This window comes from Lithobates pipiens, unplaced genomic scaffold, assembly GCF_037356315.1.
Source record: "Lithobates pipiens isolate NorthernLeopardFrog02 unplaced genomic scaffold, aLitPip1_a1.2 Scaffold_19, whole genome shotgun sequence".
NCBI classification, from domain to species: Eukaryota; Metazoa; Chordata; class Amphibia; order Anura; family Ranidae; genus Lithobates; species Lithobates pipiens.
The window spans coordinates 170,473,601-170,499,698 of record NW_027507764.1 but is presented as its reverse complement, the minus strand read 5'-3'; the positions used below and the strand labels follow the sequence as shown (position 1 = coordinate 170,499,698).

Sequence of the window (26,098 nt, the reverse complement as noted above, 5' to 3'; positions counted from 1 at the left end):
GGTCATTTGGGGGGGTTTTGTGCCATCTTGGCATTTTATGGCCTTCAAAACTGTGATAGGTATGCCCTTAGAAATCCTGAAGGCGGTGCTTGGATTTCGGGGTCCCGTACGCGGCTAGGCTCCCAAAAAGTCCCACACATGTGGTATCCCCGTACTCAGGAGAAGCAGCAGAATGTATTTTGGGGTGTCATTTCACATATGCCCATAGCATGTGTGAGCAATATATCATTTAGTGACAACTTTGTGCAAAAAAAAAAAAGTTTGTAATATTCCCGCAACTTGTGGCAAAATATAAAATATTCCATGGACTCAACATGGCTCTCAGTAAATAGCTTGGGGTGTCTTCTTTCCAAAATGGGGTCATTTTGGGGGGTTTTGTGCCATTTATGGCCTTCGAAACTGTGATAGGTAGTGAGGAGTGAAATCAAAAATTTGTACCCTTAGAAATCCTGAAGGTGGTGATTGGTTTTCGGGGTGCCGTGCGCAACTAGACTCCCAAAAAGCCCCACACAAGTGGTATCCCCATACTCGGGAGAAGTAGCAGAATATATTTTGGTGTGCAATTCCACATATAACCATGGCATGTGTGAGCAATATATCATTTAGTGACAAAATATTTTTTATTTTTTTGTCATTATTCAATCCCTTAGGACAAAAAAAATAAATATTCAATGGGCTCAACATACCCATCAGCAATTTCCTTGGGGTGTCTACTTTCCAAAATGGGGTCATTTGGGGGGGGTTTGTACTGCTCTGCCATTTTAGCACCTCGAGAAATGAGATAGGCAGTCATAAATTAAAAGCTGTGTAAATTCCAGAAAATGTACTCTAGTTTGTAGACGCTATAACTTTTGCGCAAACCAAAAAATATACGCTTATTGACATTTTTTTTACTAAAGACATGTGGCTGAATAAATTTTGCCCTCAATGTATGACTAAAATTTAGTTTATTCGATTTTTCTTATAACAAAAAGAAGAAAATATCTTTTATTTTTTCAAAATTTTCGCTCTTTTTCCATTTATATCGCAAAAAAAAAAAAATCGCAGAGGCAATCAAATACCATCAAAAGAAAGCTCTATTTGTGGGAAGAAAAGGACGCAAATTTCGTTTGGGTGCAATATTGCATGACCGCGCAATTACCAGTTAAAGCAGCGCAGTGCGAAATTGGAAAAAGACCTCTGGTCCTTAAGGTGTTTATTGGTCCGGGGCTGTAGTGGTTAAGCTGCAAAAAACGCTCAAAAAGGCGGCTGTAAAAACGTCCGTGTGCATGAGGCCTTACAAGGGATGTTTACATTCCTTGTAATAGGAATAAAAGTGACCCAATTTATTTTTTATTTTATTTTTCTAAACCGTGAAAAAATAAAATCAAGTAAAATAAATAAGAAAAACATTTTTTTTTCCTTAAAGCGCCCTGTCCCGACAGCTCGCACGCAGAAGCAAACGCGTACGTGAGTTGCGCCCGCATTTGAAAACGGTGGTCAAACCACACATGTGCAAAGTGTCACACCTGATGCATTGTGATGAGCGAAAGACCCCTAAGGCCTCATGCACACGAGACGCAGTTAAACGCGCCTTCAGATGCAGTTGGACAGTTTTTTCAACTGCCCCTGAACTCATTCAATGTTATCCTATGTGTCCATGCACACAGTCTAGTTTTTTTCCGTTTTTATGCAGTTGCGTTTAGTCTCGTTTTTCCAGAAGCAAAAAAATGCGTTCAGAAACAAAAATTTCCACGTTTCAGACGCAAAACGCGGTAAAACGCGGCAAAACGCCGCTACCGCGTTTAGCCGCGTTTGCGTTTATATGCGTTTTTAAAGGTGACCTTTTTTTTTACATTAAAAATCTCAAAAATGATTGCAAATGATGAAAAACCATTAGAAAAATATTTTAAACAATTGCAATTGCAAGTGGACAATCCACAACTTGTGGCAAGTGACATGGCAGGTGGCAAGTGACGTGGCAAGTGGACAATCCACAACTTGTGTCAAGTGACGTGGCAGGTGAAGTGGCAAGTGACGTGGAAAGTGGACAATCCACAATTTGTGGCAGGTGACGTGGCAAGTGACCTGGCAGGTGACGCGGCAAGTGACCTGGCAGGTGACGTGGCAAGTGGAAAATCAACAACTTGTGGCAGGTGACTGGCATGTGACGTGGCAAGTGGACAATCCATAACTTGTGGCAGGTGACGTGGCAAGTGACGTGGCAAGTGGACAATCCACTTGTGGCAGGGGACGTGGCAAGTGACGTGGCAAGTGGACAATCCACTTGTGGCAGGGGATGTGGCAAGTGATGTGGCGAGTGGACAATCCACAACTTGTGTCAGGTGACGTGGCAAGTGGACAATCCACAACTTGTGGCAGGTGATGTGGCAAGTGATGTGGCAAGTGGACAATCCACTTGTGGCAGGTGACGTGGCAGGGGACGTGGCAAGGGACGTGGCAAGTGGACAATCCACAACTTGTGGCAGGTGATGTGGCAAGTGATGTGGCAAGTGGACAATCCACTTGTGGCAGGTGACGTGGCAGGGGACGTGGCAAGGGACGTGGCAAGGGACGTGGCAAGTGGACAATCCACAACTTGTGGCAGGTGACGTGGCAGGTGATGTGGCAAGTGATGTGGCAGGTGATGTGACAAGTGGACAATCCACATCTTGTGGCAAGTGACGTGGCAGCTGACGTGGCAAGTGACGTGGCAAGTGGACAATCCAAAACTTGTGGCAGGTGACGTGGCAAGTGACGTGGCAGGTGACGTGGCAAGTGACGTGGCAAGTGGACAATCCACATCTCGTGGCAAGTTATGTGGCAGGTGATGTGGCAAGTGACGTGGCAAGTGGACAATCCACAACTTGTGGCAGGTGATGTGGCAAGTGACGTGGCAGGTGATGTGGACAATCCCCAACTTGTGGCAGGTGACGTGGCAAGTGACGTGGCAAGTGGACAATACACAACTTGTGGCAGGTGACGTGGCAGGTGACGTGGCAGGTGACGTGGCAAGTGGACAATCCACAACTTGTGGCAGGTGACGTGGCAAGTGACGTGGCAGGTGATGTGGCAAGTGACGTGGCAAGTAGACAATCCACAACTTGTGGCAGGTGATGTGGCAAGTCACGTGGCAAGTGGACAATCCACAACTTGTGGCAGGTGATGTGGCTGGTGACGTGGCAAGTGGACAATCCACAGCTTGTGGCAGGTGGCATGGCAGATGACGTGGAAAGTGGACAATCCACATCTCGTGGCAAGTGACGTGGCAGGTGATGTGGCAAGTGACGTGGCAAGTGGACAATCCACAACTTGTGGCAGGTGATGTGGCAAGTGGACAATCCCCAACTTGTGGCAAGTGACGTGGCAAGTGACGTGGCAAGTGGACAATCCAAAACTTGTGGCAGGTGACGTGGCAGGTGATGTGGCAAGTGACGTGGCAAGTAGATAATCCACAACTTGTGGCAGGTGATGTGGCAAGTGACGTGGCAGGTGATGTAGCAAGTCACGTGGCAAGTGGACAATCCACAACTTGTGGCAGGTGATGTGGCTGGTGACGTGGCAAGTGGACAATCCACAACTTGTGGCAGGTGGCATGGCAGGTGACATGGAAAGTGGACAATCCACATCTTGTGGCAAGTGACGTGGCAGGTGGCAAGTGACGTGGCAAGTGGACAATCCACAACTTGTGGCAAGTGACGTGGCAAGTGACGTGGCAAGTGGACAATCCAAAACTTGTGGCAGGTGACGTGGCAAGTGACGTGGCAGGTGATGTGGCAAGTCACGTGGCAAGTGGACAATCCACAACTTGTGGCAGGTGACGTGGCAAGTGACGTGGCAGGTGATGTGGCAAGTAGACAATCCACAACTTGTGGCAGGTGATGTGGCAAGTGACGTGGCAGGTGATGTGGCAAGTCACGTGGCAAGTGGACAATCCACAACTTGTGGCAGGTGATGTGGCTGGTGACATGGCAAGTGGACAATCCACAGCTTGTGGCAGGTGGCATGGCAGATGACGTGGAAAGTGGACAATCCACATCTCGTGGCAAGTGACGTGGCAGGTGATGTGGCAAATGACGTGGCAAGTGGACAATCCACAACTTGTGGCAGGTGATGTGGCAAGTGGATAATCCCCAACTTGTGGCAAGTGACGTGGCAAGTGGACAATCCAAAACTTGTGGCAGGTGACGTGGCAAGTGACGTGGCAGGTGATGTGGCAAGTCACGTGGCAAGTGGACAATCCACAACTTGTGGCAGTTGGACAATCCACAACTTGTGGCAGATGACATGGCAAGTGACATGGCAGGTGATGTGGCAAGTCACGTGGCAAGTGGACAATCCACAACTTGTGGCAGGTGCCGTGGCAAGTGACACGCTAAATACAAGTACACTGCAGCTCTCACAGCTGCTGCTACTCACTCTGGTCTCACAAAATTGCTGAAATAGTTAATTTTTGAGCTGGGGAGGGTCTATGATGTTAGCTTAACTAAACGCTTCTAGACGCAAACGCGGTAAAACGCCGCTAAATCGCGGTAAAAATCGTGGCAAAACGCGCGTTTCTAAACGCCGGTTTCAACATGTGTCCAGCAGCGTTTGCATCTGCGTCTCGTGTGCATGAAGCCTAACTGTGAGCAAGGTGTTTTTTACTGAAAAACATGAAAAATGACAGAACTCCTATTAAAAATGAAGGTAGTTAATATTTAAGCGGTATAAAAACAATATAGAAACTCTGACAATACCTATAACAAGTAATTTTCCTAGCTTATACTTAAAAAGTCAGCACAGCCTGAGAAATTATTAGCCCCTGATATAGCGCAGCGAGGCCGTGCCCGAAGCGCGGCGAGGCCGTGCCCGGAGCGCGTCGAGCGTGGCGAGGCCGTGCCCGGAGCGCGGCGAGGCCGTGCCCGGAGCGCGGCGAGGCCGTGCCCGAAGCGCGGCGAGCCTGCGAGGGGCCCTCTAATATCGCCAGCCCTATGTCCGCTTGGATGGTGGGGCTACCACCTCGACTCACGGCACACACTCCGTTCATCTTCTGAGATTTTCTGAAGCTTCTTCTGCTCCGTACTGCGCAAGCGATGCGCATGTGTGGTACGGGGCGGACAGTATCCGATGGCAGGACACTATATGCCAGAACACCGGTCACATGATCCTGCTATTGCGAATTGGATGCAGAGGAACTCCGGATCCAATTCACACTAGTGTGAACCCAGCCTGACAGTTGACAACCCTGATCAGTGTACTGCTACTGTGAAAAGATGTTTAGAGGTGATAAGAAAGCATACAATGGATTGTGGAACCCCTTAGTCCATGTTGTAGAACCTCCCAGTTTGCCTAAACCCATTTTAGCTCAACAGTAAGTGGCAAAAAAAAGTTGATCAGCTAATTGATTATCAGTGCTAGAGATATGTCAGACTTTGTGAACTTGGCCAGGAATTTCAGACATCAGAAGACACATGACTGTGCCATCTCTGAGGCACCATCTGTATATATGTATAATGTCTGAGCAAAGACACCTAAAGTTCTTTTTGGGGGAAAAAAAATAATCAGACAGGGTGCCATGAGGGGAGTACTGTGAACTCTGGGAGAGGATAAATGCCTGTATGTGTTAGAGCTTGTTCACATGTGCATCAATACCCTGTGTTAAGTGGCATTTATGCAGCGTTTTAAAAGCCTCATGACTGCCCTCCGATGCCTGCCATGAGTATTACAATAGGCACCACACAGTGCAGTACACACTAAGCAGTCACGTTGTGTTTAAAAATTTAAAGTGGACGTTAAGTCCTGATGGATTCCTTCAGACTGGCCACTTTTGCAGGTATACCTAATGTAAAGCATTATAAATCAGTGCCTATACTGTGTTTAAAATACAGTTATCCAGTCTTATCCTGCTCTGCACATGCTCAGTTGTTCTCTATTCTTGGCAATGTGCTGAAAATCAGTCGCCAGAGGCCGATCTGCTGACAACCTAAAGATTTACTGCTGCTCAGGGGCTCTGCACTTCAGCAAAATGGTGCACGATTAATAATTTTTTTAAAACGTCAGGATCTCGAATCAACCCCCCCATCACGATCTTCATCCAGCATTTCCACATTTCATTCATGTAACAATTGCAGAGCCGTTCTCTTCTCACTCAGCTGTCCAAAAAAAAAAAAAAAAAAGCTTATCAACATTGTAAGTGCTGGAAAGTAACTATAAAGAAAGTATCATTTGGTTCTTTTAGCTCAAGGGAATGAACTTCGGTCTGTAAATGAGGGCAGTTTAACTACTTAGAGGAACTGCAGTCTGCTCACATAATTTGTAATGCAAACATCTTTGCCATTCTAAAGCTTCCCTCCAACCACTTTGCATATTAGTCACATACTGTGATTCTGCACTTGCCAAATATGCTGCAGAAATCTCCCGACACTGAATCTGGCTGCATCCATTTTAACTGTGGGCAGCTGAAGCTGCTGCCTGTTCACTTCCTGGATTTACAGACACACAGAAGTGCACCTCTAGCTCTGCAGCTTTTATTGGTCCTAATATGACTCATTCCCCCCCCTCAAACTCCCACAAGAGTGAGAGAGCTGTGCATGATGTCATAAGCTTAGACTTTTTACCAGACAAACAGGAAGTGGGCTGTATAAGATATTTGGTGGCAGGAAACAAATGTTTTACTATCCATAGTTAACCACTTCAGACCGGAAGGATTTTCCCCCTTCTTGACCAGGTCATTTTTTTTAAATGCTGCACTGCATCGCTTTAACTGGCAGTTGCATGGTCATGCGATGCTGTACCCAAACAAAATTGATATCCTTTCCCAGCCCCCCCCCCCCCCCCCCACAAATGGAGCTTTCTTTTGGTGGCATTTGTTCACCTCTGCGTTTTTTAAATTTTTTGCAAAAAAAAAAAAAAAGACAATTTTGAAAATAAATAAAGCAATATTGTTTTTACTTTTTGCTATAATATCCCCAAAAAATATATTAAAAAATAATTCTTCCACAGTTTAGGCCAATATGTATTCTACATATTTTTGGTAAAAAAAAAAATCGCAATAATAGTTACGATTTAATATAATAGATTTTTTTTTTTTTTTTTTTTTTTATTGCGACTACGACATTGCGGCGGACAGATCGGACACTTTTGACACTATTTTGGGACCATTGGCATTTATACAGCAATCGGTGCTATAAAAAGGCACTGATTACTGTGTAAATGTCACTGGCAGGGAAGGGGTTAAACACTAGGGGGCTTAACTGTATTCCCTCAGCATGTTCTAACTGTAGGGAGTATGGGCTCACTAGAACATGACAGAGATCACTGCTCCCAATTGCTGGGAGCAGTAGATCCCTGTCATTTTCCTAGACAGAACAGGGAAATGCCTTGTTTACATAGGCATCTCCCTGTGCCCTAATCACGGGCCACCGGCGGACACCGGCTAGTCGCTGATGATGCAGCGGCTTATGGGTAAGTTGTTTTGCGCACCCATTCCACTTAGCCAACATATATTGGTGTGAGCCGGTCAGCAAGTGGTTAAACACTTTCCACTAGGAAAGCAACACTTTTTGTGGGCATTTAACAGGCATTCTTGATGCTTCAAAAACATGTCATAAATGCTATAGGAGCCATACCACTTGACCACCGAAAGGTTTTACCCCCTTCATGGCCAGGGAATTTTTTGCTATTCAGCATTGTGTTACTTTAACTGGCAGTTAGGTGGTCATGCAACACTGTACACAAATTAAATTTATCTTTTTGTTTTTTCCCCACACAAATACAGCTTTCTTTTGGTGCTATTTAAACACCACTGTTTTTTTATTTATTTTTTTTATTTTATTTATTATAATAAAAAAAAAACTTTTTGAGAAAGTTTTACTTTCTGTTATAGAATGTATCCAATAAAATCAAATTTCTTCATAAATTTAGGCCACAATGTATTCTGCTACATCTCATAGGTGCTGAAAATAGGGCCTGCCAACACTGCATTTTTGGGGACCCTATATTATTGGGCACACTAGTATAGTTCTGATTGTGATCAAGATACTGATTAATGCAAACGCTATACTAGCAATGGCAGTTAAAGTGTGACTGTGATAGTGTGGTGGGCATTATGGCACAGACACTGGCTGGGAGGGACATACACTGACATCACTAGTGACTAGAATACAGTGATTAGTGATAATACTGTACTTTGTACTAATGATGCTGGCCAGATGCCAGGAGTGATCAGGAGGGCAATCAAGGGGTTAGCTGTGGGCCTAACAAGTGTATGTGTGCTGCTGATCTGGCTGGAGTCTCTCCTTGGTTTCAGTTCTGAACAGTGTGTGAAAGCAGGGAGAAATCCAGACAGATCTGTGTGTTGTGTTTACCACCACACGGATCTCAGTGCTGTGATTGGCCATAGCTGATCAGGGGGTATGTAGCCAAAATGATTGGCTGCAATCTGTTGACAAACTTGTTCTGTGTCACAGCACAGATCAGCAGGGTGCACGCAATTGTGCGCCTCTAAACCAGGAAGTACACCACTATGTACGGGTATGTCACGCTGCCTGGGCTGCTGCCCACCAACAGTAAATGTACTACTGGTAGTTGGCAAGAGGTTAATGAGCATTGCCCTTGGTCTTCATAATCAAAACAAATGTGTATGAACCTTACACTTGCACATTACTTGGTAGGCATAACGGGAAAAAAATATCTGATGCTAGTTTCACTTTAGGAATGTTTGCAATGTATTGCATATTGTATAAGGATCACATAACCCTGCTAATAGGTTTTTGTATTTATTTAGGTCCTCCATACTGAGTGAAGTTTCCACTAGGTCTCGTTCTAAGTTACCGTCTGGAAAGAACGTGCTGGTGCTTGGTAAGTAAAAAAGAAATACAAATCTGGGGGTCCTAATCGTACCGTAATTAATACTTACCTAAATAAAAGATGGGTTGTTTTTTCCGTTATGTGTTTTAGGAATGGGTATTGCTAAAACACATTGGGGACATTGCTTGCTGCATATATTAGTATGTTGTCTGTGACACAGAAAATATTAAAGTCGAAGTTCAGTTTATTTTATTTATTACAGGTACTTGTATAGCACCATCAATTCAAGCAGCGCTTTCCATATTTATCATTAACATTCACATCAGTCCCTGCCCTCAAGGAGCTTACAATCTACAGTCCTGAACTTACATTCCTACCTGCATAGGGCCAGATTAGGATGGAGAACAGCTGTGGCGGCCTTGAAAGAGAAGCCCGGTATACTGACTCCCAGCACACCTAGTTTTTTTTACTATTGCTTTAGGAGAATGAATGTTTTTTTCTACTCTAAAGGAAGAAAAAATGGTTTCTTAGCTTCTTATGGAGATTTATTTTTCATCCACCAAATTACTGCAGAACCAGGACTAATTTTGCAGATTTCCCGATCGTCTGATCCTCAACATTGCCACAAAAGCCATACCCATCCTCGCTGAGAAGAAGGGCCGGCCTTGAATGTGTCTCTTGTCACTAAACCCTGTGTAGGGCGCGTGCCTAGGTATACCTATAGTGCATGGCATTGTATCTGAGCTGCAGAGTGATTTGCAGGTCCAGAGCTGATGTGTACCTGGCTGGTGGAACCCTGTCCCTGAAGACCCAATATGGGGTGTGAACACCAGAGTTGCAAAGACTGGCAGCTTCCTGTTGACGTATCACACAAAATGCATAGAGGCTGTTTGTCCGTCCCTCACTGACATCACTTTTGCGTTTGCTGGTTTCTACATGCCTGGCCTTGGAATGCACGCCGCGGCTGTTAGGAAGGCGTGCAGAGGTACCTTAAAGTTGTTTATGCTGGTGCTAGCTCATAGCACTTTCAAATGTGAGTGCGCATTGGTTTGTCTATATTTGTTCCTGATAACATACCCTGCTACACTATGATCGTTCCTTCATTGTGTCTGTGCCTTAAGTCTATCGACGAATTAGGAACTATCATTGTCTGTATTGCTGGTTCCAAAGAACCTACCAATTTGGGGTTTTCCTAGCACCCAAGTGCGAACGTCCCACGCACACTGCTAGGTGGACTGTTACGTTTGTTACTTTGAATACTATCTTTTCATGAGAAATTGAATTTTTTTTCACAGATCATCACAGTGATCTGACTTCTTGCATCTATCGTTTTGTTTTGTTTTTATATTTATTCGTCCTCTAGTGGGGCAGTTTTAACCTCCTGCTAGCGGCCGAAAAGGGGTTAAATCCACCCGCAAAACTCCGCCGGAGTATCACATCGCTGCCCCATTGATTTCAATGGGGAGAGCAGTGGAGGAGCAGTGAGTTCACTGTTCCAAAAAAGCTGCTGGCAGGACTTTTTTGTGATGCCCTGCCATCACACTGCTCCAGTGTGAAAGCCCTCGGGCTATCACACTGAAGATAATATTTCGATAGCTGAACTCGCCAAACACTTAACTTCCAGGAATATCTTTAATGCATGCAGAAAGTTGAGGCGAACAGTATAAGGTAGATATCGGTATTGAAATTTTTTAAAGTGGTCAGAGTAAAAAAAAAAATCCTAGCCTCAGTGTATGCCTTGTAGGAACAATACAGGAGCTCAAAAAAAAAAAGAAAAAAATGACATCATACACAGGAGGAGGTATTTCAGAAATGACATGGAGTTAAAACAATGACTAAAGGGTGGCAGCATACACAAAAATAATTATCTTGTAACCAGTGTTGGTCATCTTACTTTAAAAAAGTAATTAGTTAAGTTACAAATTAGTTCTCCCAAAAAGTAATTGCGTTAGTAACTCAATTACTACATTGGAAAAGTAATTTGTTACTCAGCAAAGTAACACTGACTTTTTTTAAATATTCTATAATGCAATTACGTTCTATAACATCTTTAATATCAAAGATGTTTATATTAACTGAAGAATAAAAACACTATATACAGTATTTTAGAACATTTGGTATTTATTTGAACCCAAATGTTGAGGGGGTGGCAGCGGTGGTACATCAGGGGGTTTAAGTGGTGGTGGTGTACTGGGGGGGCGGGGGTTAGCGGTGGTACTTGAAGAGGTGGTGGTGTACTTTGGGGGGTGGCAGTGGTGGTGTACTGGGGGGGGTGGCAGGCAGCGTGGTACTGGGGGGGTGGCAGCGGTGGTGGTGCCATCCTCTCCCACCACCAGCGCCTCTTACTGATCCCATCCCCCACCACCGCTCATCTCATCCCTACCCTATTCCCCCCCCATCACCTCTGTTGTAGAAGTGATGGTGGGTGGGTAGGAATAGGATCAGTAAGAAGCAGAGGTGGTGGAGAACTTGGTATGGATTGTTTGCACTGCCATTCCAATCATCAGTCACTTACTTAAAAGCCTCCAGGGATGCCTTTCCTCATGGGGAGAGAGAGAGACCCTCCCCTTCACTCGATTGGTGTCAGCTGACTTTATTTTTCAGTGTCCGCCCCGCCTCCCTACATTCTCTTTCTGGATAGGCGGAGTGGGATGGGGCGTCCAGACAGTCTTGCTGAGTCCCAGCCTCCTCTCAGCTCAGTGGGTGAAAGCCCCCCTCCCCGCGGCGGAATGAACGGCCAGGCAGCGCGGCCACGGCGGGGCCTCCTGGGCGGTAGATGTAATTGAGGTAACTCTGCCCAAGTAATGGGAACTGAGTTACCATGAGGGGAAGAGTAATCCGTTAGATTACTCGTTACCCTCTAAAGTAACTGCGTTACATAACGCCGTTTATTTTAACTCAGTTACTTGCCTTCAGAACTGCCTTAATTTATTGTGGCATAGATTCAACAAGGTGTTGGAAGCCTTTGATGCGAATCACCTGTTCCACCACATCTCAAAGGTGTTCTCTTGGCTTGATATCTGATCACTGTGGAGACCATTGGAGTACAGTGACATCATTGTTCAAGAAACCAGTTTGAGATGATTTGAGCTTTGTGACATGGTGCGTCATCCTGCTGGAAGTGGCCATCAGAAGATGGGTATACTGTAGTCATAATGGGATGGACATGGTCAGCAACAATACTCAAGTAGGCCGTGGCGTTTAAACAATGCTCAATTGATACTAAGGGACCCAAAGTGGGCCAAAAAATATCCCCCACACCATTACACCACCACCAGCTTGAACCATTGATGCAAGGCAGGGTGGATCCATGCTTTCATGTTGTTTACGCCAAATTCTGACCCTGCCATCTGAATGTCGCAGCTGAAATTGAGACTCATCAGACAAGGCAAAGTGTTTCCAATCTTCTGTTGGTGAGCCTGTGCCTCATTTTCCTGTTCTTATCTGACAGGAGCGGCACTCTGTGTGGTTATCTGCTGCTGTAACACATTTGCTTCTAGGTTTGTTCGTATTCTGCATACCTTGGTTGTAACAAGTAGTTATTTTGAGTTACTGATGCCTTTTTATCTGAAAAAAGTCTGCCCGTTCTCCTCTGACATCAACAAGGCATTTTCATCCACAACTGCCGCTCACTGGATATTTTCTCTTTTTCCAGGCCATTCTCCCTAAACCCTAGAGATGGTTGTGCGTGAAAATCCCAGTAGATCAGCAGTTATTTTAAATACTCGGACCAGCCCGTCTGGCACCAACATACATGTCAAAGGCACTTAAATTCCCTTTCTTCCCCATTCTGGTGCTTTGTTTGAACTGAAGCCTAAATTGAGTTGCTGCCATGTGATTGGTTTATTAGCAACTTGTGTCACCAAGCAATTGAACAGGTGTATCTAAATAAAGTGCTTGGTGAGTGTGTATACAAATATTTGCTCAAGGCAACACAGAGGTCTCCAGTCATTTACATATGCAAATGCTCCTTTAGCTCAAATGTTGGTCTACAGAGCATCTGTGCAACAAATATCTCTTGTGTATGCCCTTTGATGGGGAATGCTGCTTTGGCAAATCCCTTAACTTCATAAGCAATTCAAAGGGTGGAAGAGTACCTTCCACTCCTAAAGCTAAAATGAGTTCCTTGAAAATGGGAAGATTCCCCCAGGGGGGGGGTTTTAGGCAGCTAGATGTAGAAAATGAGAAAGATGAACATTGGTTAGAGAATAAAAATGTATTTATTGAAAGTTGAAATGGGTTGTAACATGAGTGTTAAAATATGAGCTCGAATGGGAATATACCCATACCAAATACAGGAAGTAGCAAACATGGGCGTTATACACAGCATATAATAATGACTATTGCTTAACAGTGCTGACGCGTTTTGACCCATAATGTTTGGGGTCTCTTCAGAGATTGCTAAGGGAAAGATTTATAGTAATATATCAGATTTGTTTAAAAACAAGATATAATATATGCAAAATGTTTAGTAACACATAGCGCATTGTTACCACTGCATTTGATGGTACCCCTCAATCTAAAAATTCCCCACACAGCTGTCAGACCATTCTGTGTGCCAGCTAGACACCAAGAATAGGACAAGGATCCACTCAATGTGGCATACAAGGAGTCACATGTTAAAAAAAAAAAAAAAAAAAATGTCCCCCACCGAAGCGCCCCAGAGGAGACGGGGCCAGAACCTGCGGCAATTACCAGAGCATTAGCTCATGGACAAACCCATATAAATTTATAGTTTATTCGATTTATCTATTGAATGGTCAGACAATGTTAAGATAATCCATCATATACTCTGGTAATTTAAATAGGGGAGTATTAATAGTATTAAATTCATAATAATGTTTACTAAGGTAGATAATATTGTCAAAGATTTAATGACTGAGGTAAATAAGCCAAAAATGGCCAAGTCTTTACACTCAGACAGTAGAATAGTGAGTGATATCACAGAAAATTTTGAAAAGCGATGAAAGGTTGAAAAAGTATTAAAAAGTGTGAAGGCCAAATAATTAGGGAAGGATCAGTGAGTATGAATGTTGTGTGCAGATCAAGTGAGCATAATCTTATGCCGCGTACACACAATCAAACAAGCGGGTGGAAAAGTCCGGCAAACTCAAGTCCGCCGGACAATCCCCCCGTGTGTAGCCTCCGGCATACTTTTTTGACCCGAAAGTACGGCGGACTTAGAATGCCGTGTTGCACTCCAATCTTCCCGCCGGACTCGCATTTCGGCGGACAATCCGGCCGTGTGTATGCCAGTCCGCCGTACTTTTGAAATGAGCGGACTTTTCCCGCCCGGAGAAAAGTCCGCTCATTTCGAGCGGGTCTCCAGGTAGGCGGGGCCCGCGAAGGAGACGTCGCTGGCCCTGCCGCCTGGTATGGACTTAAAGGGGAACCCCAACGCCGAAAAAAAACGGCGTGGGGGTCCCCCCCCAAGTCCACAACAGACCCTTGTCCGAGCACGATACCCGGCCGGCCAGGAAAGGGGGGCGAGCGAGCGCGCCCCCCCCCCCTGAGCCGTACCAGGCCGCGTGCCCTCAACATGGGGGGTGCCTTGGGGAAGGGGGGGCCGCGCAGCCCCCCCCCCCCACCCCAAAGCACCTTGTCCCCATGTTGATGAGGACAAGGGCCTCTTCCCGACAACCCTGGCCGTTGGTTGTCGGGGTCTGCGGGCGGGGGGCTTATCGGAATCCGCGAGCCCCCTTTAATAAGGGGGCTCCCGGATACCGGCCCCCCACCCTATGTGAATGAGTATTGGGTACAATGTACCCCTACCCATTCACCTGTCAAAGTACAAAAAAAACACAACACACAAGATAAAATAATTTATTGCACAGCTCCGGGGGTCTTCCGTCTTCGGGGGTCTTCTCGCCGGACTCCTCCGCTATCTTCTTGTAGCTCTTTTACTAGCGGAGGAGCCCGGCATTCTTCTTCGTCGCCACGGCCTCTTCTTCCGACTTCGGGGGTCTTGTCCCCCTCTTCGGTTCTTCTGCCGGGCCACCGCGCCTTCTTATAGCTCTTTTACAGGCGGTGGCCCGGTCTTCTGTCGCCGCCGCCGCCTTCCGTTCTTCTTCTTCTCCAGGAGATGTTGACTCGACGATCTCTCCGTCCGCAATGCCAGGGACACGCTGCGCTGCCACTTATATAGGGACAAGGGGCGGTGTCACATGGGTTTATGTCACATGGGTTGGTGTCACATGGTGACCCCGCCCCCTTACGATGTCACAGTCCCGGAGGATGCTGGGACTGTCGCCATGTGACATCAACCCATGTGACATCAACCCATGTGACATCAACCCATGTGACACCGCCCCTTGTCCCTATATAAGTGGCAGCGCAGCGCGTCCGTGGCATCCTGGAGAAGAAGAAGAAGAAGAATGGAAGGCGGCGGCAGCGACAGAAGACCGGGCCACCGCCTGTAAAAGAGCTACAAGAAGGCGCGGTGGCCCGGCAGAAGAACCGAAGAGGGGGTCAAGACCCCCGAAGTTTTTTTTATCTTGTGTGTTGTGTTTTTTTTTTTGTACTTTATTTGACAGGTGAATGGGTAGGGGTACATTGTACCCCTTACTCATTCACATAGGGTGGGGGCCGGTATCTGGGGGCCCCCTTATTAAAGGGGGCTCCCGGATTCCGATAAGCCCCCCGCCCGCAGACCCCGACAACCAACGGCCAGGATTGTCAGGAAGAGGCCCTTGTCCTCATCAACATGGGGACAAGGTGCTTTGGGGTGGGGGGGCCGCGCGGCCCCCCCCTTCCCCAAGGCACCCCCCATGTTGAGGGCACGCGGCCTGGTACGGCTCGGGGGGGGGGGGGCGCTCGCTCGCCCCCCCTTTCCTGGCCGGCCGGGTAGCGTGCTCGGACAAGGGTCTGTTGTGGACTTGGGGGGGGGCTTTAGAGTGTGGTGGCTAGAAAGAGAAAAATTTTACATAGGAAATCCAGGACTGAGGGTGAACGTTGGATAAGTATAAAAGATTAACAACTAATGAAATCTAACTAAATATTAAAAGAATTAGTAGATGGATGGTTGTAACTTACTCCTATGGTTAGGGGTAAAGGGTCTGGCCGTCCAAGAAGAGTGTGAGGGGGATCACATTTTGATCAACCCTCATTACAAAGATTAAATAATATCCTTAATTACAAGGATATTGGGAAAATGGATGACAAGTGCCGCAGGTTCCGCCCCCCCCCCCCCCCCGGCGCACAGAGGGAGACAATGGCCGCCAATGGTGTACCTCGTGTGGCTCCCTCAGTGTCCCTGAAGGCAAAGCCCGGACCGCTGTCATCGCCTCCGCCGTAAACGTCACACGTGCATGTGGAGGGGCCCGTCGACGCACAACGTCATGACTTCCAGAGGTGATCATGGACGCTGCCGTCAGGGTGATCACTCCCACCTGTGGCCCAAACCGGGACTCTGCCACCTAATGGGATGAAATAGGAGCACAGATGAAAAAGCTCCCCACCCTGCCGGAAAGACGCATAGGGAAACAGGATCCCTGACCCGGGGCAACGCGTGGCAATAGAGGGGTCACAGGGATCCAATGATCTGAAATGCAAGTGGGGAAGTGCTGCGTGAGAGGCATGAAAAACGAGCTCACAGGATTGTACAATGTATGGTATAACCATATCAATAAAAACCAAAACAATTACTCATTAATCGTATAACAGAAATGTCCTAGGCTGTACACAATGAATTCTAATGGTATACTTCAAAGAAGATGGTTACTCAGTCCACCCAAAAATGACCACATTACTTAATCATTTGAGGGGATTTGTTGAGAGGAGATACTTCGCGAATGCAGAGAAGGGGGAAGCACAGGGGAAGTGCGGGCATTTGGGCCAAAGTAAAAAGGTGATATGGGGTCCCGAGGGGCCCTCTTTGCTCATAGTGGTAGGATCTTAATCCGATCTCCACCACGATTGAGAATATATGCTCGATCGGGTATGGCAAGAGATACAGACTTGTAAGAGAGCGCAGCTAGTTTGGTGAGCTCTAAGGGAGAGATTTAGCTTCAGGTTGATCCCCATATTATAAATCTGCTTAGTGTCCTAATATACAACATTCGCTGTCCCAAAAAAAACAGTATTGATGTAATATGGTGTAATAATTCACAATTTATACACAGAAATATACACAGAAGAACACCCAGTGCACAGCTCATGTCTTAGCTCTCATGTGTCAAAGGTGGAAGGGGTGTTTACCCACCAAAAATTGTATAGTAAAGAGAAGACACATTAAGGAGAGAGGCTGGTGCTGCTCACCACAATATAGATAAAGAAAATGGGAAGATTCCCCCGGGGGGTTTAGGCAGCTAGATGTAGAAAATGTGAAAGATGAACGTTGGGTAGAGAATAAAAATGTCTTTATTGAAAGGTTAAATGGGTTGTAACATGAGCGTTAAAATATGAGCTTGAATGGGAATATACCCATACCAAATACAGGAAGTAGCAAACATGGGAGTTATACACCGCATATAATAATGACTATTGCATAACTGTGCTGACTTGTTTCGACCCATAATGTTTGGGGACTCTTCAGTTCCTTTTCCTTTTATAATTCTCTTAGGCATCCAGGTCCAAGGCAGAGCCTGGAACTCTGTTCTGCTACAAGTCCAGAAGTCCAAAAAGTCCTCCAAGTCCACAAGCAAGGCCTTCTCATATTGAAGGGCTGCCCTTAATTTTCGGAGTGGAGGATGTCTGTTAGGCTACTTGGCCATCTGGTCCTTGGACATTTTAGATGTTTGGGTGCAGAACTCTGTATCCTAGTCTACAAACTACAATTTTGTTTCTGCCTATATGCCAAATTTTGCCAATGTTCTCAGGACATCCCCTTAGTGGGTTAATGAGATGAAATTCTTATGAGGGACAGTTGACTGAGGCTCTGTCATCCAATTGACCGTGCAGTCTCCTGTTTCCTTTTGTATGTATTCCTTTTTGTGTGAAATTCCTGGTGTTCCTTCCAGTCTCCAAGCTTTCCTATTAACATGGTATTAAACTCAGAATCTTAAAATCCGCTGAAGGCAGGCTTTTCATCTCAGAAGAGACCCTAGCGGTCTCTTCTGTCATACATGTTCCCCCCCCCCCCCCACCTGTCAGCGGATAATGTGTGGACCCCACATGCACAGCTCCTTTCACATTTACAGCCCACTCTGCAAGCCGCAGCAGTGTGACTCCTGCCCGCAAGCACGGGTGTGACATCACATCGGCATGGCCAATCAAGTGCCCTGAGATGCAAAACCAAACCGGGTAAAGATGGAAGCACCGGGGAGAGCCCTGACAGCGAATCGCTGGAGGGCTACGTTTTTGGTAGTGGGGCCCATTATTTTATATTGTCATAGAGACTTTACTACCACTTAAAAACTGACCACAGTAGGCAGGAGAGCACAGCATGGTCAGTTCTCAAGCTGTGCTATATCCTCCAAATCAGATTTTATCTGACCGCCCCCCTGCACAGCCGTTCACTGGGAAGACCAGTATTCTGCTGTTTCTCCTCCCCTACTTCATATGCAGCTGAGAACAAGGGAGTATGTAATCACTTGCATAGAAGGGGAAAGGGTATGCATTTTATTTTATTATTATTTTTATATGTATCCACACATTTTTTGCCTTTTTATTTCTATTTTAAACTGAATGGGTTATTTTACAAGGTGAGGGTTTAGCATACAGATTTAAAGCATTCTTGTATTGGGTAAAATTAATGATCATTACAATCTAAACAAATATATTGTACATCATGATGCGTAATGTATAATTAATTTCTCTATTGACGTCCTCATCAAATGATTACAGGTGAGGATGGAGCTGGCAAGACAAGTTTGATAGGAAAGCTTCAGGGAATAGAAGAGTACAAGAAAGGAAGAGGAATGGAATATCTTTACATTAACGTCCATGATGAAGACCGAGATGGCAAGTAGAGATGAAATGATGGTGATCAATAATGGGCAAACACAACATAGAAACGAGTAACAGAATATTGGCTAAACTTCCAACACACAAAAAGGCCGGTTTGAGTTAAAGAGCCACCCCAACCAAAATGGGATTTCTTTTGTTTTAAATAACGGTTTTTGGAAGGTTAGATCCTCTGTCAGATGCTTTTTGCTGTCTTCGTCCATGTTGGGGAGATTTTCTTCATGTATTGAGAACTTTCCAACAAGGACACAGACAAAAACAGTAGTGGTAGGAAGAGAAAGGGGTGCCATCTGTGCCTTCCTGTTCCCACTAATTTTTTTTGCCCTGGTGACCGTTTATTTCGCTGCAATTGGACTGAAGAAACCAAAGTAAATGGTCAACGTTCAGTTCCCTGGAAATAAAATGCAGAAAAGGTAGTGCTAGCAGTACTAACTGCTTTCTCTAATTCACCAGGAAGGAGGGGCAAAACTAGGGGTGACTCAACAGGCGGGTGGGGCGAACCTACTCTTTAAGAGTGACAACACTAATTCAGAAGAAAGATGCTGTGTCCTCGTGTTGCCAAAGCGGGCTCGTAGTCTTCTATGAGTAACGCTCTGCAGAGGATGACAAAACACCCTAAAATTTAGTAGGTTGTACACTGTTGTCACGAGAGAGGAAGCAGACAATACACTGTGGTAAGGTAAGATCAACAAGTAAAATTTAGAAAATGTCTGGAAAGTAAAAAAAAAAAAAAAAAAAACATTTTAGTTCAGTGAAGCTAAACTGCTTTCTCTTTCTATTGCTTGCTATCCTATTTACTTAAACGCACCTTTTTGGGGCATATTTATAAAGCAGTGAATGGGACTTTCACCAAACTTTCAAGCAGTAAATCAATTTTACTGTCATTTTAAAATGCATGTACCTGAATGATTGCCTGCAGTGAATGTCAGATTCAAGGCTTTACAAATATGCTCTTTTTTTAAAGGACAAGTTCATGTTTTGTGACATGTTGCATGTTGTGGGTGCAATGCTTTATAGCTCCCTAACAAAAAACAAAAAAAAAAAAATGCATATTTTTGTACTTGGAAAAAAAAAGTGCATTTATTATTTATTTATTTCTTTTTTGCAAAGGTGAGCTTATCCTTTTAAGTTTACAATGTAGTAATTTTTCGTTGCTGTATTGTGAACTGATTTAATTCGATCTTTTAGTATATTGTCTTGACATGTTCATTTTCACAGTATACGTAGTAACTAAAATTGATCTTTTTGCAGATCAAACCAGATGTAACGTGTGGATTTTGGATGGTGATCTTTATCACAAGGGCCTGCTGAAGTTTGCCATGGATGTCGGTAGTGTCAGGGACACGTTGGTTATGTTGGTGGTAGATATGTCGCGGCCTTGGTTGGCCTTGGATTCACTTCAGAAGTGGGCCAGTGTTATCCGTGAACACATAGATAAACTAAAAATCCCACCTGAAGAAATGAAAGAGATTGAAGAGAAAAGTAAGTGAACTCTATCTGTGAAGTTCATTAAGGCCCAGTTCACACTGATGCAGTTCGGAATTCGCAGCGAATTCTGTGCGGTTTCCGCACTGCATGAAATTCGCACCCCGTTCATGCCAACTACTGCGGGTGTGTATGTTAATGACACCCTGAAATTGGTTTGCAAAAACAGTGCGATTTGCAGGATTAGATTGCATGGGTGTGATTCTGGTGTGGCAAAAAAAGGTCCTGCATAATTTTAGTGCGAATGCAGTATGATTTGAGCCAGAATAAATGGCTCAAATCATACTGCTGCAAAATCGCATGTGATTTTAACAGGAATGCAGTTCCCACATTGCATCAGTGTGAACCGGGCCGGAGGGGGCCGTAGATGCTCAGTAGAAATCTGTCTCCCAGTAGTTTAAAAAATGTCACACCTTTTGGACAGATGTTTGTTTATTTATTTTTTTCCCAAATTATGAGCTTTTAATAATCCTTCTATGGAGTTGTACAGCACATAAAATAAAGTATCTTTTTACAGAAATCAAACCACCACAGTGACAAACAAGAGAATCCACCGTACAAATGCAACAGTCATAGGAAAAAGATTGGCTTGTGATAGATTAATTTATGTACCAGTTAGGTGCTTAAGAATCCGTCACAGAATTTTCTCATAAGAATTTGACAGAACATGTCAAACGTGGAGCCTAGAGAGAAGATCTGAATAAACTTCCATTCCCACTACTGCATGTCTTTGTAAAATAAAAATTGTGCATTTTTACGCATAGGGAAGCCTGTTCATTTGAATGGGCCGCTCATGTGGCAAAGACGCTCAAGTATCTATTTGAGATTTGTAGATTTTTAGTGTGTTTGCAAGGGGTTTTTTTGTGTGCAAAACTACATGTCTTTGTTGCCGCGTTTGGGGTGCCATTAACAATGAATGACACTGCAAGCACAAAGTGAGTTTTTTTTGTACTACGAAGGTAGGGAAAATCACAAGTTGTGTGTTCACTGCTACCCAATGCAGGCTAATACTATAGTGAATGCAGCTGAGGTTTCTCAGGTTTAGGTTACTCCTAAGGCTCCTTTTTAGATGTGTGGCTGCGTTCTGCATGTAGGGTAGTCCATTAAATTCATTGGACTTCACTACTCGCAGAAACATAAGGAAAGAGATCACTTGACCCTTATAACTAAATTGCGCTGCATGGCGTGCACGAAACCATGCCGTCTTTGCCGATGTGTGGGGCTTGATTTTGCGCACGTTCCCCATCCAAACATGTGAGCCAGGCTTAATAGAGCAAAAATAAAATGTATACAATAGAGCAATAACAATCTACTTTAGTATCGCTTGCAATGAATAACTAGACACCCGGTTTACTGAATAAACTTTGCCTTGTGGCAGCTATCATGTGTGCATAAAGAACAAAACTGCAAAAACAAACCAGTGCCTGTCGGTAGGAATTGGTGTAAATTCAGTTGTGGTCCTCTCAAGAAGTTAAAGGAGGTACACTCTTTAGGAGTGTATACAGATGCTGATGGTAGCTACAGATGAGAGGCTTCTATGACAGCTTACTTGGCTGTAAAGGATAAGAGGGTTTAGTTCTGCTTTAAGATTGGAGAAGAATTTCCAAAATCAAAGCCCAGGATGCTGCTTACTTCTAGGTAACATCCCAGCTATGAGACTAAAAAGCAAACTACTTTAACAATGGACTCTTACTTACTTACCTGTTTAGGAGCCACCCATTCATCTGTAAACTCCACCTCTTCCTATTTTACCCCTTCCTGCCTGTGCTATAGCCGAAAGAGGGCTACAGCGCAGGCCTAAATTGCCGGTAGGGCGTGGGGGTGCGGGCGGCTCGCTCTGTGATCAGCGAGTCGGTGAGACTCGACTTTGAGACTCTGCTTTTTTATTTTATTTTTTTTTCATCACGCTGACACCGTCTGGAGGAAAACGGGACATCTGTCCGGCACATTCCAGACCCACTGCTGCTAAGCAGTACCACCCATCAGTACCACCTATCAATGCTCACCAGTGCTCATCGATGCCTCATCGCCAGTGCCCGTTAGTGCAGCCTCATCAGCTCACATCAATGAAGGAAAAAAATTACCTGTTTGCTAAATTTTAGACCAAACTATGAATTTATTTTTTTATTTTTAGCAAAAAATAAAACCCCCAGTAGTGATTAAATACCACCAAAAGTAATCCCCTTTGTGTAAAAAAAAAAAAAAAAAAAAAAAATAGTTTGGATACCGTCAGTGTGACGGCGCTGAAAGATGAAAATTGGCCTGGGCAGGAATGGGGTTTAAGTGCCCAGTAAGCAAGTGGTTAAGCTCCACCACTGGGGTGAGAGAGGGAGGCATACTACAGGAGGTTCTCCCATAGCCCCCTGAAAAATGCCGCCCAAGGCAAACGCCTTCTTTGCCTCTTGGGAGATACGCCCCTGGTTATAGATCTACAGCTGGCTATTCAAGGCTACAATTTGTTGACCAATATAAACAAAAGAATTGTATGTGCTACATCAAAGGATTATACTGTATATCAAATATATAAAAAAAAATCATTAAGTCCCATAAGTATACCAAGTGCTGTGTCCTTCTGTCTACCTGGGAGTGAAAAAAATGTAATTAGTACTATCTGTGGTAAAACCAAAAATTTTTTTTTTTTTTTTTTTTATAACATACAGTGTCTCAAAACTTTAAAATCCTCATTCAAAGTTTGGTGAATCCCACGGTGCAAAGAGGACAAATTCCACCACCATAAGTTGCAGCTGTACGCTCACCCTCCAATATGGACCTTTTAAAAGAGTCACATGTGCCTTTTCAATAATGAGTGTGAGCCAAGCAGAAACGGATATATTCTCATTGTGGCACCATCCCACTAGTTGACATGTCAAACCACAAAATGTTTCCCTGTAGAAGAGGGGACCATACCCAACAAATGGGGGGACCCTCAATCCACAAGGGATTTTCATATGCTAAGCAAATGAGAGAGAAACAAAACTACTTTACAAAAAAAACTCCTCTTTTTTTTAAAAACCGTGATTTATTATGTCACATTTTAAAAATGCCACCTTGTTAAAACCACAACATAGAAAAAAAGGTGATAAGGTCGGACAGACAATTTATAAGTGATACAAGCATGTGACATCAACACGTTTTTTGATACATTTGCTTCCTCAGGATTCACGCATGAAGATGGCAGCTGAAAAGTTCAAATAAACCTCTTTAAAAACAAAAACAAACATGTCGTCATACTTGCCTCCTCTGTGTAGTTAGTTTTTCACAGAGTGGCCCTGGTCCTCCTCCTCCTGGGGTCTCTCAACAGCGCTCTTGGCTCCTCCTTCTCGAGTGACCCATTGAAGAGCCTCTCTCCCCCGGGGCACTTGTGCGGGTGCGCTCCAATGTCCTGCTGCTGTGTCCATTGACACAGACAGCAGGACTCGGCCCCGGCTCCAGCTCCTGCGTCATTGGATGTGTTTGACAGGAGCTAATGGCTGCACTGCTATCAATCTATTCAATCAGGACCTGAGACACTGGCTGGAGCTGGTGTGCTCGTCCCCGTCGCTGGAAAGACCAGGTTCAGGAAAGTAAAGGGGGGGGGGGGGCTGCTGCATCACATGAGGTTTTTCACCTGAATGCATTCAGATGTAAAACCTTGAGCAAACCTCTGCAACCCCTTTTGCTCTGAGCTAACAAAGCTCAGAGCAAAAAGCAAAGAAAAAAAAAAGGGGGGGTAAAGGGAATAAGGCAAATGAAAAAAATATATATGTATATACATGACTGCATGAATCAGATTAGCCAAAGAGGACCAAAAAAAAGAGGGAGGGGAAAAAGAGGAAAGAGGAGTAAAAAAAGTTGGGAGATATCCATGGGGGAACATCATAGAGGACAAGGGGCCACAGCCGACCACCCTGGGGTATATAGTAAAAAAAAAAACACACTTGCCCAAGTAATGCGTGCTAACAATAAGCATGGATGATCCTATAACCACCCCTGAGTTGCCCAGAATAGGAGTGTAAAGCCTGCAGGGTACTGCAAAGGCCCACCAGGGGCCTGGTGATTAAACTGAAAGTGAATTTAAAAGGTAGATGACAATACTAAACTAAAAAATTGATAGTCCTATATCCCAAAAAAATATAACGTTAAACCCTCTATACAAAAGTGTTCTCATTACCAACATAATACCTTAACAGTTTTGTGTCAAACACATGCCATTTCCCCTTTTTAAAAGCCGGCATCGGCTATCCGTAGTGAACTGTGGTTACAATGAAAATGACTCCCGAATTCACACAGATACAACCTTTTTATAGCAAACAAAAATAGTGCACTTTGCTTTTAAAAGACATACAAGGAATTTTATTTTCCACCAAGAACCGCACTCACAATGTTAGTTAAAACATAGGCATATTGATATACAGAATGGGTTTGATTTCCCACGGCTCACCCCTCCTTGCCTCTGCCGGCTGACATCTCAGGTGCTCCATCGGATAGAAGCTGTGGCTGAGGAAACCACTCTCCCCTGCTCTTTCTTAATGGCTTTAAGATGCTCTGCCCTATGCGTTGCGTCAATAATTCAACTTCATCAAAGAGGATCAGAGCTTAATGAATGATTCATTTAAATAAACTCCTCAGCAGCCCACCCCCGGAAGCTAAAACTGTCAGCCATACTATCTGTGATTAGCATGTATAGAAAATGTTAAGCTGTGCAGAGGTTTATTATAGGAAAAGGAAAAAGTAGCTGGGCTGCTAGGGTTCTAAAACAAAAGCACACTAATGTAGGACAACAATTTAAAATGGCAAGTTTTTATCAATGCCACCACTGGATCATCATGGTAACAAGCAAACAAATATCAAATGTGTATTTTTTCTTTTTTTTTCTTCTTTTAACCAGTATGGGGGGGGCGGCTGAAAAGGGCATTCCTAAGCATGCAAGTACTGTATGTATCAACATTTCTGTAGTCCGAGAGCCAGATAGTTTGCTGCGGTTTCAGTTATTTCTCAGCATAGAATACAAAACTGCATCCCTGGAATTCATAAAGACTGGCACAGGTAGATTTTGCAAAAGTGTCTCATGCATTTTAAAACTGGTAAAGAATGCGCCAAATTCATATACCTGTCTGATCAATATTCCTATCGCACACGTTCCTGGTATGTATGGCTCAAAAAATGGTGGGTGCTGCAGCGATTACTAGTTGGGTCCTGGAAACGTCAAACAAGTGTACATATTCACCAGCACACCATGGATTGGGCATGTGATGTGACCCCTTCGTCATCACATGCCTGACTAAGGAGTCCTGCATGGCTCCGAAATATTGCACCTTCCTTTGTGATGTGATCTTTTTTTCTTTACTTTTTGGACAAAAATTGACGATCCATGGTGTGCCGGCAAATATGTATGCATGTTTGATGTTTACAGGACCCAACTGGTAATCTCTGCAGCACCCACCATTTTTTGAGCCATACATACCAGGAACGTGTGCGATAGGAATATTGATCTTCACATGCCTGACGAAGGGGTCCTGCACGGCCCCGAAGCATTGCACCTTCCTTTTTGTGATGTGATCTTTTTCGTTAAAACTTTATGGATGAAAATTGCTGATCCATGGTGTGCTGGCGAATATGTACGCCAAATTCATATACCTGTCTAGAATGTAATTATATTTGGCTCATGCTGTGCCACTTTATGCACAAGAGACACTTTTGCAAAATCTGTCTGAGACAGGTTTTTCTTTCTGTAGGCCAAAATAGAGTTGGCCTTAATTAGCTCCACTTTTTTTTACATTTAGTGCATTCAGTGCGATACAAAAAAAATTTAAAAGTGGTACATTCAGGGAGATACAATGTAAAAGTGGCACATTTTAGAACTGCCTAAAGAGGGAGTAACTCCCAAAAAGTGGCAGAGCTATGAATGGATTCCCCCTATGTATTACTGGATAAACTATATTGAACCATATTTTGTTGCTTG

General features: G+C 44.4%; 1 protein-coding gene across 1 annotated transcript in view; it reads left to right on the top strand.

Annotated features, from left to right (window-relative positions):
* The window catches only part of DYNC1LI1 (dynein cytoplasmic 1 light intermediate chain 1), a 71,288-nt gene that overhangs the window by 19,239 nt on the left and 25,951 nt on the right, over nucleotides 1-26,098 (top strand). The window contains exons 2-4 of the mRNA XM_077491466.1: nucleotides 8,747-8,820; nucleotides 18,553-18,669; nucleotides 19,924-20,154. Coding sequence (XP_077347592.1) covers nucleotides 8,747-8,820; nucleotides 18,553-18,669; nucleotides 19,924-20,154 — 422 coding nt within the window. The remainder of the gene's footprint in view (nucleotides 1-8,746; nucleotides 8,821-18,552; nucleotides 18,670-19,923; nucleotides 20,155-26,098) is intronic.